At 35.2% G+C, this 13,689-nt stretch overlaps 1 protein-coding gene across 1 annotated transcript in view; it reads right to left on the bottom strand.

Annotated features, from left to right (window-relative positions):
• SMCHD1 (structural maintenance of chromosomes flexible hinge domain containing 1) overlaps window positions 1–13,689 on the bottom strand; it is an 88,165-nt gene that overhangs the window by 36,468 nt on the left and 38,008 nt on the right. Inside the window, exons 16-27 of the mRNA XM_060775124.2 lie at window positions 13,603–13,685; window positions 13,146–13,259; window positions 11,159–11,236; window positions 10,954–11,073; window positions 10,061–10,205; window positions 8,166–8,262; window positions 7,176–7,248; window positions 6,541–6,680; window positions 5,299–5,433; window positions 4,398–4,625; window positions 3,173–3,321; window positions 1,352–1,440 (exon numbers count right to left, since the gene is read on the bottom strand). Of these exons, the coding sequence (XP_060631107.2) occupies window positions 1,352–1,440; window positions 3,173–3,321; window positions 4,398–4,625; window positions 5,299–5,433; window positions 6,541–6,680; window positions 7,176–7,248; window positions 8,166–8,262; window positions 10,061–10,205; window positions 10,954–11,073; window positions 11,159–11,236; window positions 13,146–13,259; window positions 13,603–13,685 (1,451 nt within the window). The remainder of the gene's footprint in view (window positions 1–1,351; window positions 1,441–3,172; window positions 3,322–4,397; window positions 4,626–5,298; window positions 5,434–6,540; window positions 6,681–7,175; window positions 7,249–8,165; window positions 8,263–10,060; window positions 10,206–10,953; window positions 11,074–11,158; window positions 11,237–13,145; window positions 13,260–13,602; window positions 13,686–13,689) is intronic.

Raw genomic sequence — 13,689 nt, 5'->3', positions numbered from 1 at the left:
CATTTGCTGAGGCACCAGCACACTGTGGAAGATGAGGCTAAAGACCTCATAAAACTGCAGCTGCCCTGATTCCATAGCACTGAATCACAGCAATTGAAGTGGCGTCAAACTTATTTTACAGTGTAGATGCACCTCCTGGGAGAACATGGCCAAGGCTACCCAATGATGATCTTGACCAAGCAAACCTGGATTTGCCAATCCTGACCTGACATTCTAACCACAACATCTCAAAACATAAGGTCACAGAACTAAGTATTCAACTTAAAAAAGGAAAATAATGATTCCACATCAAAATTTGTGCACATGCACCTGTTGTTCTGGTCAAACAAGAGTCCACTCCTTTTCAAACAGTTTGTTTACCATACAGTGCCTTGTCATACAACACATTGTGAAAAAAATACTACTATGAATATCAAAAATATGTCAGTTCACTTCCAAAAGCATGCAGTAACATGGTTGATGAGAACTGATAACAATTATATATACAATGGCTACACAAAATTAGTTTGTAGGAAGCCTGCTCAGACATGACCCACCAGCTCTAATGTCTTAAAAACATAGCTGTCATGAGGATCTACAATACTATTGACTTTCCATAAGCACTAAATTATGAACTATAGTAAAAGCAACATAATTCATTCTAAGCTATGTCGACATTTTCCCAAGACTTTTGTGGTGAATAAGAAAAGACAGTAGAATGAGAAACTTTTCCATTTATTGACTATACACTGTTGCTATAGCTTAGAAGCCACTCTGTGTTCCATCCAAGATATGAATATTATACAGAACTGGAAGCCACAATACAAAAAATTAAGTTACTTAGGTATGAATAATACATTTATTTAGTGCTTAAGTAAACACATTTATGTTTCCAGAAATCTATATAAACTGGAGTTTAATTCTACGGTGATAGTCATATCTTTCAAAATTTTACAATACACTTTAAACACCAATATAAAATAGGTATAATATCAAAAACTGCATAAAATGATTGACTTTTTGATAAAAGTATGTCAAATGTACAGTGGGGAAAAAGTATTTAGTCAGATAATACTTATTTTCCACTATAATTTGCAAATAAATTTGATAAGAATTAGACAATGTGATTTTATGGATGTGTTTTCTCATGTTGTCTCTCATAGTTGAAGTCTACCAATGATGTCAATTACAGGCTTCTCTCATCTTTTTAAGTGGGAGAACTTGTACAATTGGTATCTGACTAAATACCCCCCCCCCCACATGTTAAGATAGATGAGCATGGAGGATCAACAGATGGAAGGAAACGAAAGATGGAAAAACAAGGAAACAATCAAACCTACAGATTCACTCTTTCCTAATTGCAATTACTTACCTATTTGACCTTGTAATGTTTCACACATTTGTAATTTATCTGAGCCTTTGATTGTGCATTTTATATGCTTTGGTTCATCAGCATGTGGTCTAAAAGAAACAGTAAGTTCTTAATAGATATCCACCTCAGAGCAATCAGACCATCTGCTAACATTCAGCAAAGCAGTGAACTCACTTAAAAATATAATTCATTAGGCAATACGAGATATGAAAGTGTAAAACACATCCCCAGAATATATTGACTGAGAATATAGTAAGATTATATGAAAGATTGGTGTTACAATACCAACAATCTTCTATATAAGGACAATATATGGGTATGTAGTATTGATGTCTTAAACAGTTTAAGACGTAGTAATTTTATTAGACCATTTAGACAGACTTTTCTTGCAGCAGGCTAAACTCAGCTGTCACAGGTGTTCTTCATCATGTGAGAGACAACTGTGCTGAGGGATCATGACTGGAGAACTTAACAGTCCCAACCTACTTACTCCCTCCACCATGTTGCTGCTTCTGACCAGGCATGTAGCCGGGGGGGGGGGGGGGGCTCGGGGGGCTTCAGGCCTTATTGGGGCATTATTTAAACTGTTATGTTTATTCATATCATGATCTGATCACCATACTCAATATAATCCATATGCATGGGGGTATTGGGGTAATGATACAAAAAGTTTGCTAGGCTAGACCCTCTTTCACTCAGACTCAGCCCCCCCCCCCGAAACCCCCCCTGAAAAAAAATTCAGCCCCCCCCCCCCGAAATGAAATCCTGGCTACGGGCCTGCTTCTGACCTTTTTGAATGACTGGGCTTGAAATTGTTGGTGGTAACAAATCTTAGATGCTTCCCCTCAAAGGCACTTCAAGAATGTAGAGGGGGAAAGTCAGTGGTTTTTTTAGGTTCTCCTGGGAGGGACCATCAAAAAAAAAGAAAAAAAGAAAAGAAAAGAAAAGTCCCCTTATCTGAGTAGAGTGACAAGTATATGGTGCAGCAAAAGGCTATGTGCGCACAGCTGTGAGATATGAAAACCATATGGGTATGTGGTTTTAGGCTGAGCTGAGTATCATTAAATGCAGACAAGGTTCCCTCTGAATAGCTACTGAAAGTAACCTTCAGTTCATTCTTTGATGATCAACCTGACCTTGCTGTTTTTATCTTGGGATTTATGACCTGGGACTGCTCATCAACTTTTCCATTTGATCTTTGTTCTGATTTAGAGTTTCTTGACTTTGGACTTGTTATTTGTCAATCATCTTCACTATCATAAAAAGAGACCCAAAAATAAACAGTATAGCAAGCTGTGCCACTCCCTCCCACAACCGCTGGAAAATTCAAGTTATTATTTTGTTTTGTAATCATAGCTTGCTGTATTGTTTGCATTCAGAACCGTGGCTAAATTCAACCATGGATAATTTAAACAAAATGATCTTCAGTAAACAGAATTTGAAGTTGGTTTTCTTAAAAACAACTAACCATAGTTAGTGTTGGTCTGCACAACATCATAAGCTATTTTAAAGCAAAAACATCTACACTTTTCCTCTCTCCCATGGAAGACCTGAATGTAAATCCTTGCAGCTCATTGTCACTTGTTTTTGCTTGTTAAACCAACTATAGCATGATGTACAAACAGTTATTATGTTCTGCAATATACCTACTTAAATAAGTTAATGTATCATATATGCTGTATTAAGGATTTACCTACTTAAAATGTTTAAATGAAATGACAATTAAAAACGCCTTTGTCTGCTATAATCAAGAGAAACAGCTGTTGAACAATTTAAACAAACTAAACAAAAACCAATAACATTTGAATAAAAATTACAAACCTGACCGTAAAACCACTTCCCAGTGATACATGTTCATCATGGAATGTCACCTGGTAATAGTGCGGCTCTTTTACAGACATTGGCACTTTCACATCAGGTAAGAAACCATTAAGTAATTGCTCTCGATTAATTGTTGGAGTCCAGTTTACCTAAGAAATAAAATATTTTCAATTGTGACAAGTGCAATTGAAAGCAACTTCTTCTATCCACTGCCATTTGATCTATTAAAGGGGGGCAAAGGACCTCTTTAAAAATACTTGCTGGAAATTAAGTTAATGATGTATTTTGATTGCAGATTTCTAGTTTAACGTGAATAAATAGGTTTTATTGGTATCACCTTCTAGAAGTAGAGACCAATACAGAACCTTTTCAAGTACACTGCATTCAACCATCTGAACATTTCTCCCAATATAATGACTCAGTTTTGGATCCTTTGAAAAACTTAGAACATCTTTAAAAGTTAACTGAGTGACTTCATACTTTATAGACTCTCCTGAAGCCAAGTCATTTTTACAGCAGTGTCCCCCCAAGGGCTCCCTTTAAGAATGAACATGTTCAAGATTTATTTTTACATTTCACATTGAGGCAAGGATCTCAATAAGATAATGCATAATATCCACTTGAAAATCTCCCAAATATTCAGAAAGCCATTGTATTTCATGAATGTCCAAGGGTAGACCTAGCTGGATTAACCTGCTGTTGTTAATGCAAACGTTTCCTGTCATTGGGTTGACATACAATAAAAACGACATCAAGTCTCAACATAACAATGAAAAAACCTTTCAAATTTCTAATTTCTGGACTGCACACTCAGCCCAATGCTATAAACTGTACAAAGCTCCAGCAAAATACATACTGAATAAGGGCTAGACATATGAATAAAGCTTATTTTGCTACAGGTGTCTGTTCTGGAATTGTATGCATCTATTATTCTCCTGAAATTTCTGTACCCCAGGGTAACTTAGTTAATTGTCTGATGTTCTTATATTATCCCTTCTGAAAAAGCCTAGGAATATATATTACTTTCTACCAAATTAAAAATATGAAATTACCTTTGCAAGTAATTTTGCTAGTAATGTAGGCTGGACTTCTTCAGTCACCAATGGATATAAAGCAACTATTTAAAAGGCACTTCTTTTTACACATGTTTTGTACTCTCTCTAACATATTAGTGTAAAACTATCTTTACTTTAAATCAATGTTTTGGTTTACAGAAAATACCTACCTTAATCTTTTCAGCCAAATTTTGAGTTATTATAATATCTCTTTCCCCTTCATCATACATTCGGAAAATAAGATTTTGCATCACATGACCTGCAATCTGTTTAATTTCATCCTGGTCCTTAATATGAATTGCTTTTTCTCCCTCGACACTAAATATCTGTAGTTTTGCAACACGACTGCTGGGAAGTATTTCAATTGTCTTCTCCAGTGGCGGCACATTTTTACAACTCTAATAATAAAAAAGAAGAACAAACAAGTGAGAATACTAACAGTGACACTCTAAACTCACACATAATATTTACTCTAAAGCTTTGAAAACACACATTTATTAACAATTGGTACATCTTTAATAATTTTGTTTTTATTAACAGAAAAAAACATGAGTTAGAACCACAAAAGTTAATTTAAATCAAGCAACTGTGCATTCTTTCATTTTGTTCCATGCTATATAATATTTTTAAACTGGTTAAAGACCAAGAGGCTAAATAGAAGAGTAAGAAATCTTGCAGAGGCCCTCATTTGAGCAGGGGCAACCTAATTACTTGCTCTTGAAATGCCTTATTTATGGGCTAGTTGGTTGGAACATCACTATGCAAAGGATCTTATAGAACCTTAAGGATGAAATGAAAGAACCAAGATGGATAAGCCTTCATAGACTAAGTCTGCTTCCTTAGTTCATCTCTAAGGTGATACAAGATCCCTTTACATAGTGATGTTTGAGATGAACACATTGATAAGGTTAGACATGGCTCCTTTTCAACTCAAAAGACATTGCTTCTAAAAACAACCATATTTGACAAAAACATTTACTGCTTCCTCGCAACCACACAGCACAGTATCCAAGTGTCCCACACCTCTAAATGGAAAAATGAGGTACTGCTTTGAATACATAGTTAACTTACTGGTATTTCAATCTTTGCATTAATGATCTGCTCCTTCTTTATATTTTGTACATGCAGAACATTCCCAGTTAAGATATTCGAACCAGTACTGCTGCAGTCCACAGTATACACAGGAAGATCTGGAGCTCCTGAAAACTAATATGATGAAATATAATAGCAATTACTTACTGATTTACTATTAGATCCTGCCTTTCTATTAAACAGCAGCAGGAACTAAAATCAAATTTAAACATTTAAAAGTATTACAATCATCCTCATCAAACCAATTCAGAAGTCCAGACTAAAATAAAAATATGTGTTTTCATGTCCGTCTTAAAAGGAAAGCAAGAGTAGGCACTCATAAAAGTTCTGAGGCTGATGCCTTCAATAATTTGGGGCAACACAGGAGAATGGATTCTTCTGCCTGCTGATCATGTGGGCCCCTGCATTTTCAAGAGAGCCTCTCAGTATTTGGCCATAATAATACAACTGGTTCCGGAAACAACAAGAGCTTTAAAACTTTGAATGTCATAAATCCATCAACACATTGAATTGTGCTTGGAAAACAACTAGCAACCAGGGAAGTATAATTGAAGATATGCTCAAAGGTTAAACTATTAACAAGAAAAAAACTATTAATATGAATTACACTATATCTAGTAAAACATTTTGAACACAGTAATATATCATTTTAAGATATATTTTTGCATCTTCAGCAAAAATACAAAGCTAACTAGGGTCCTGTCTCAACCAAGAACAAAGCATATGTGCAAGAAAACATCACCAAGTATGTCTCAGCAAGTGCAAATTGGTGCCTCTCTAGGAGATGTATGCATACATCTTCACGAGCATCTACATTTTCACGAGGATGGCAGCAGTGAAGATGTTCAAACAGAGAACAGTCAACACGGGATACTACACACAAAGTGAGGTGTCAACGTAATTGCCAACCACAACAAGATAAAATGAAAGGTGCTGGAAATTGGGGACTCATTGATCAGTAGGAACAGAGGCACCAGTGTGCCAGCCTGACAAGATGAATTGACAAGCGTTCTGTCTTTCTGGTGCACAAATCCAGAATATCACTTATTATTTAGTAACTGGCTTGTGGTTTATGGGAGTGTTTTTGCATATGGTTTTAGATCCTTGTCATGGGCCCACACATAACTTGTTCATTGGGCAACCTTACGTCTACCCTTGAACTTCTGGATATTGAACTTGCAAATGTATTTTAAAGAAAAGTAACATAAGCCATTGACCTACCTTGCAATGGACAATTAGTTTGGGCTGTGCGGTTAGGTTTCCTGCTTTATCCAGCACTTTAACATGAAAAGGAAATGCTGCTCCATTCTCAGTTTTCAAGATGTCAGAATTTGGTTGGACTTCTAATTTACAAGGGGGACCTATTCAATTTAGAAATTAGACTTCAGTTTCTGGTTTCTGGTAAAAAATCAGACAACTACAAAGAGAACAATGAAACATCAAGAGGCACAATATTTCAAAATGTATAGGCAAGAAATTATGAAAGGGGTTTTTCACGTCTTCAATACAAATAACAAATATGGTATTACTTTTCTCTCAAGGAATTTAACTGTTAAAGAGAACAGATAAAACAACTAAAAAGAACACATAAAATTTCCAAATCACTGTAGTTTTTTTCAATAGTCTGCAAATACAAATCAGTTTAAGCTAACCATCGGTTTAAGAGAAACCAACAGTTCAGGATACACCATGAGCATAATGACCCACTTCTATTGAGATGACAATGGCAATTCATGAGATACAGTATTTCACTGCATTCTATTATGGTTTAAAATTGTATTTTTTTTAAAAAGAATCAGGCATTATAATACTTTTTCTCAGGAAATGCTTTTAAAGCATTAAAATACTTCTCTTACCTGGAAGAAGTTTAATTTTCAAAACCTGGGATTCTTCCTTCAGACCTGGAAGAGTGATCTTCAAAGAAAAGTTCTATCAAAATGCAATAATTTTGAAATTAATTACGAACAGTGATCACCGCATTAGTCATTCAGTTTTTGGAATGAAAATAATTACTATATATACTTATGCATAAGTCTAGAAATTTTAGATAAAAACCCAGTCTCAAAAACCTGGGTTGAGTTATCCATGAGTCAATGTAAGTACTATACCTTAACTCTTATTTAAAAAGGAATCATTTCCCTCTCTTATTGGTGAAAGGTGAGAGCTTGGTGCATAAAAGAAACAGAAATCCTCTCTAGTCTCTTTGCTATAGCACTACTTCTGGCCTTTCTAAATGTCTGGGTGGATAAATGGCAGTCTTGATACTTTCTCCTCTCTGCAGAATGACCCTTGATTTGTGTAATAACAAAATCCAAAATTTTGACCCCCAAACCTGCTCTTATGAAGTTGAGTATGTACAATACTTAGATAAACAATAACAGTACTTAGATAAACAATAACAAATATTTAGAAGTTTTTTTCTTGTGGAAAAGGACTTTAAATGTTCAGGTTTGTATATTTCCTTGCATAGCATTTGTCTGAACACTCTCATCTACAAAACTGTGACTTCTCAAAACATACACCTCCTCACTAATTCAATCATTACTGGGAAGTATCTGATCAACTACTACAGTATAATTAAGAATCACCAAAGAACCAACTGAACTGAGTAGGTTTACAGTTGTCTGTCAGTGCATCAATTATTATCTATATAAATAAAAATGTAATGTTAGTGGGATTAACATAACTCAAAAACCACTGGATGAATTGACACCAAATTTGGGCACAATACATGTATCAGGCCAACAAGTGACCATCACTCATAAAAACACTAAAATACAACAAAAGAAACTTAAAACGCCAAAAACCAAAAAATGTATTATTTTTAATGGTACATTTCAACCTACCTTGCCCTGCAAACTGTTTACAAGGCCGCTAGCTGTTATTCCTTTAATGGCACAGTTTGGTCCTCTTTTTACTTCTTCATAGTGTAATGTTAAACCACTATATAATCAAAAATAAAATAATTTAGCAACTGATCTGACCACCTTAGGGAAGAAAAGGTCTTAACTGTAACTATGGGTCTTCACAGAAATATAGAATATTTGCGTTGAAAGTGACTATAAGGACAGTCTCATCCAACTATCTGCCATGTAGGTATACCCACCTAAAATGCTTCTGGAAGATGTCCACCCAATTTCTATTTTAAAACCACAAAAGATGGCGAGTTTGAATCAAACCCTGCATTTGGAATGGGATCTTTGAACTATCTTTGCTTTTTAATTCTTTTATTACACCTTAAAAAAATCCTAAATCTAAATGGTCAGAAGAGATTCCACTGTCACCACAAAGTCAGATCCCATGTCTGCAACCATGCTAGAGGGAATTTTACCCTCAGAAAGTCAGAAACCTATGTTTCAGTTGCAAGGCTTGGATGTAAAAGGTTCATTTCTTTCTGAAGTCAGAGGTTTGGCGATGCCTGTCTGGTTGCCCAGCAATACACACACTTGTGGATTGAATGAATCACACTGTCCTCTCCCTTCTGTATAGAATCCTAACTCAAGATGATGCCATGAAGACGCATCCATGCTAACTTTCAGGAGATTCCTTTTCTCCTCCCGAGGAGACTGGGTTGATAAGTTTTGCCTTTACTTTTATCTATTTTAATCTTCCTAGATAAAAATTATTTAGATCTTACTGCTGCCACTTTGGGATCAAAAATTGATTCTACAGCCTGTTCTCCTTCCTCATTGGCCACAATATTTTTCTCTTCTTTCTAACTAAGTCTCCTTGGGTGCTAAGTAGCTATGCTCTATAAATGCTACCATAAATTATTGTATTGCGATGAGATAAAAATAAATAAAAAATTATCCTCAATCAGCTGACAAAGAAGGAGAACAAAACTGAAGGAAGGAGAGAAGGAAGCAATAGAAATAGCAGTTCAGAATTTGGGTTTCCTGCCTTGATTAGCTGACAGGAGTGATTAATACAATTGGTTGAGGAATCCCTCTTTTGCCTTTCTGAGTAGGAGATTTTAGAAAACTTCAGTCTTTCACTATGAATAAACATCTAAGCAAAGGTGATCCATAATGCTAGTACTTCTGTTTTTTCAAAGCCTTACAGGTAAATCCATATTTTGATTGGTATTCAGTTGCTGTAATTTTCCTTGTAAGATCCCAACTTTCAACTCCACAGTTTAGAAATGCGGCACAGAATTAAATGAAACATTGCTGTAGCGATGATGCGAATTCATGCAGCCAATACCAATGTACATGGAAAAGATTAGCAGTTGCCTTGAACATATTTCAAGGATGGGCACGTGTCTGAATTGCTGTGCTAAAATATGTATTTGTGATAAGGAACATAAATTTCAATAAACCACTGTACACATCTTTTAATAACCTCTTCAAATATAGGTTTCAACTTCATTTCTCTCTGCAACCTTATCTTAATAAAAACTATACAAAATCTGATTTCTAAATTGGAAATGGAGGCAAAAATGAAATCTGCTCAGTGGGAAAGTAGAAAATATCCAGGAGCCATTTCCCCTCCTAATGGTGTTTCCAAAAGCCTGATTTATTATTTATTTATTTAAAACTTTTATATCCCGATCTTCAATACCTCCGTAGAGGGATTCAGACCGTAGCTTGTTCACATTGCAGGATACAGATCACCTACTTTATTAAGTAAAGATCACCCAGCTGTATCCATGCATTTTAAAGTGAATGGTAGATAAACTGGCTGGTCCATAAGTCTTTCGTTTAAAAGCAATATAACGACAAAATGTAACACTGACAGTTACCTGGCCTCTAGGTTAGGGACAATATCTTCTCTCAGACACGTCGAATGACCAAATTCATCCTGGACATCTAGAGGAATGTTGAATGGAAGCCCAACTCTAAATGGAGGATCCAGAAGACCTATTGAAAACTTCTGAGGCTTACCCTCTGAGACACAGAAAAAAAAATAATTTTATGATTTTTAGAGGTATTATTTTAATTACTCTCATTTCCTGTTGTCTCACCCCCATTCTTAACAGTGATTTTGGATTTTATAAAAGTAACCAAATATGGCTGTTACAAATGATAACCTTTCCCCCTGCGAGTTCATTTAGATCATTCCCCAAATCATGAATTGGAGTATGGTAGAGAATCATGTCAGGCTTCTTGATCAGCCAGTACTTTTAATCACTGGCTGAGAATTAGCATCTTAGCATGCTGTCCATCCTCTTTATTGGGTGGTAAAGCAGCACAATGGGAAATCTCCAAAAGATAATTAATTAATTTCCCCCCACCAAGTGAAGACTTCCAGTGGGTCAGATTTTGACCTGCTCACAAGCCTCTGAATTAAAAGCATCAAGAATCAGCAACAGGCAATATATGTTTTTATGCCCCAATTTTTCTTCTTATTTTTACATAACTATGGTCTAATATAAACCATTTAGTTAGCAACCTCAATCAGATTAGATTACAGTCTATACTATAAACTGATAAGAACATAATGATTCAAGGTTTACACATAAATTGAGAAGGAAGACTGTAGTTTGAAAGACCACCTATTTTATTAATGAATTAAAGAATGCTTTCAGGTGAAATCCAATTCCAAAGAGAAAACCAACATTTTATTTTATGCATCACACTTTTATTGCATAGGCAAAACACAGGCATAAGATGCTTAGAGTAGAACCAAGCTTACCTATGATATTAAATTTAAAAGTTTTAGATGGAAGAGATCGTCCTGCGTAAATATCTGCATTGCTTTCGTTCAACACCACTTGAAGTTTCAGTGTGTAGGCCCCAAGTTTGTTAATATTTTCTGCATATAAATAAATACAAACTTTAAAATTAGATAACCAAATATTGATCAATTGTAGTATATAATTAAAGCAAAATATACTCACCCATTTTTTTGAACCAGAAAGGCCATTTATTTCCATGTTGACTAATATGAGAAATAATTTCCTTATTTCCAGTAGGAGCTTAAAAAGGGATGGGAGAAGACAACAGTTACATAAAAAATGGAGCCAGAATCTCTACAAACACATTAAAGTTCAAATAAATTATATAGAAAACTAATTAAGGATACAGTTATTTTTATGCAGACTGGAATTACATCGTCATAATTAATAAACAGTATGCTATACAAGTCTTTTAATGTATACTTTATTCTTCATATAAAGCTTTTGCCATTATAACTTAAATCTTTTTTATAGGTAAATTCGATATTTATTATTTATAATACTTCTATATCATCCTATATCCGACTAACAGGACACAGTAATAGACAATAAAACTACAGTATTAATACCATTTAAGCTACTTGAGCATTTAAACAAAATAAACCTACAAAACTGGGCACTTGGAACAAAACAAAAGGATTCACCAATTTAATTATTTTCTGTAGCTAAACAAACAATGAAGATTGCCAGGACTTGCCTTCCTCTTGATCTGGTGTAATACCACTCCAAAAAGTCAGACATTTATTTACTACTCTTTTCCCCAACTCCAGTTTTGGAACTGGGGCAAGGCAGCAAACACTGTCTCTGGTAATATGTTGCTTTCCATAGTCCAAGTCTACTTTAATGGATATCATTTACATCATGTTTTCCCAGCCCAAACAAACAAAATGAGTACTAACAAGGATAAATCAAAGGTTGATATGGTGCTTAAATAGACCATAAGAGAAACACAATTTAATAGTGAAGCAAGAAATAATGGTCAAAAAGTTAACACAATTCTAGAATGCATCAGCATGAGTATAATTTGAAGGTCAAGAAAAGTAATCCTATAAATTGTGATTTGATCAGATTTCATATGCAATACTAAATACAGTTCTGGGATACACAGATTAAGAAGCGTATTCATGACCTGAATATATGTCTGCAGAGGGGAAATTAATCTGGAAACAAAGAACTGTGAGGAATGCCTAAAGAAGGGTGGGATATGTTTAGTTTGGAAGAGGGAAGATTGGCATATTTAAATATATGATAGGATATCATGTAGAAGATAGAGCAAATTTATTTTCTACCATTCCAGAGACTAGGGCATGAATCAATGGAGACAAATTAAAAGATATCTCACTTAAACATTTGGAAAAAAAATCTGCTGTTCAGCTGTGAAAGAGAACATTCAAAAAGCAAGTGGATTTTCCATTCTCTGCATGTGGATAGCCATATCTCAAGACTGCCTTATTTTTAGATTCTTGCAGTGAAGGCTGTTGGACCAAATGTTCTTTGGGACCCATACCACTCTCATTAATCTATGATTCTGTATACATTTCACCAGTTTAAATGTTCCTCCAGCAACAGCAATAATATCCTTCTGGGCAGCAAAATCAAGCAATTCCAACTCGATGCCCCCCCCCCCCCTTGAGGGTTTTCCTCCTCGGGCAGACCAAGAATGGGCAACTTGGAAGTCCCTGAACAGACTCAGAAGCAGAGTTGACAGATAAAAAGACAACCTGGCAAAAATGGCACTACCTAGAAGAATCCTCCACCTTGTGCAACTGGAGCAAAACAAACAACTCAGTATGCTGACCCACAATGCCCTTCCTCATACACAGAGGAAGAAGTTTAAACCTACAGACAATGCAGTTGCTGTTTCCTGTTTTTGATTTAGCTGCTTGTGCTCCCTTTATTTTATAAGTTTTAAATTTATTTATTTATGCAATGCTTTTGGCATGAAATAAAAATAAATAAATAAATAAATCAGTTTCTAGGTTAAGTCCAGACCCTGTGACTTCAATACTTCTCAAAAGCAAGGAAATATGTCAACATACTTTAAAAAGATTCGGACTCTAAAACTTCAGTGTGTTCTGTCTGTGGAAAACAATTTTAATACACATATATGAAGTTTTTTAATAAGCTGGGGAAATATAGAGATACTTACAATGCAAAATAACCTTCAGTTCCACAAGCAATTTCTTCGATCCTCCGTGTCTTGAACCTGGAAGTTTTTGCATGGGCTCTCCTTTTTTATTCAAAATTTCAACTTTTAATGCACCTGCAAAAAAAAAGTCACAAAACACATCAAAACATCTACAGTTCAGTATAATTTACAAGTTAGATGCCAATCATGGAGTTTAATGCCTGTACATATTTTGAGATTTCTACATGTCCCGGAACTCTGTGGTTTGGGTTGTATAAAGCCCACCCTATATGAAGTTGCATATGTTAAATATTTATTTTTGTAGAATTTCATGCTGTATTGTAGTGATTAGGAGAAATGTACTATGCCATGGTAAGAACTACTCAGCACAAGTCTGCTCTTTGTTTGTACATTTTGATAAGCAGAGTAACAGCTGAATTGGGCTTTAAATTAAACCATGTCTGAATTTAATAAATACCTATAGTTGCCCCAGCAAGTTTTGTTTCATCTGGTAACAATTCATCTCCTTCAGGCCATGTGACTGACAACCTATCAGGAAGCCTAA

The sequence above is a fragment of the Anolis sagrei genome, chromosome 4, assembly GCF_037176765.1.
Source record: "Anolis sagrei isolate rAnoSag1 chromosome 4, rAnoSag1.mat, whole genome shotgun sequence".
Taxonomy (NCBI): domain Eukaryota; kingdom Metazoa; phylum Chordata; class Lepidosauria; order Squamata; family Dactyloidae; genus Anolis; species Anolis sagrei.
Note: the sequence above shows the minus strand (reverse complement) of the source record. Positions and strands in the feature narration are given on the sequence as shown.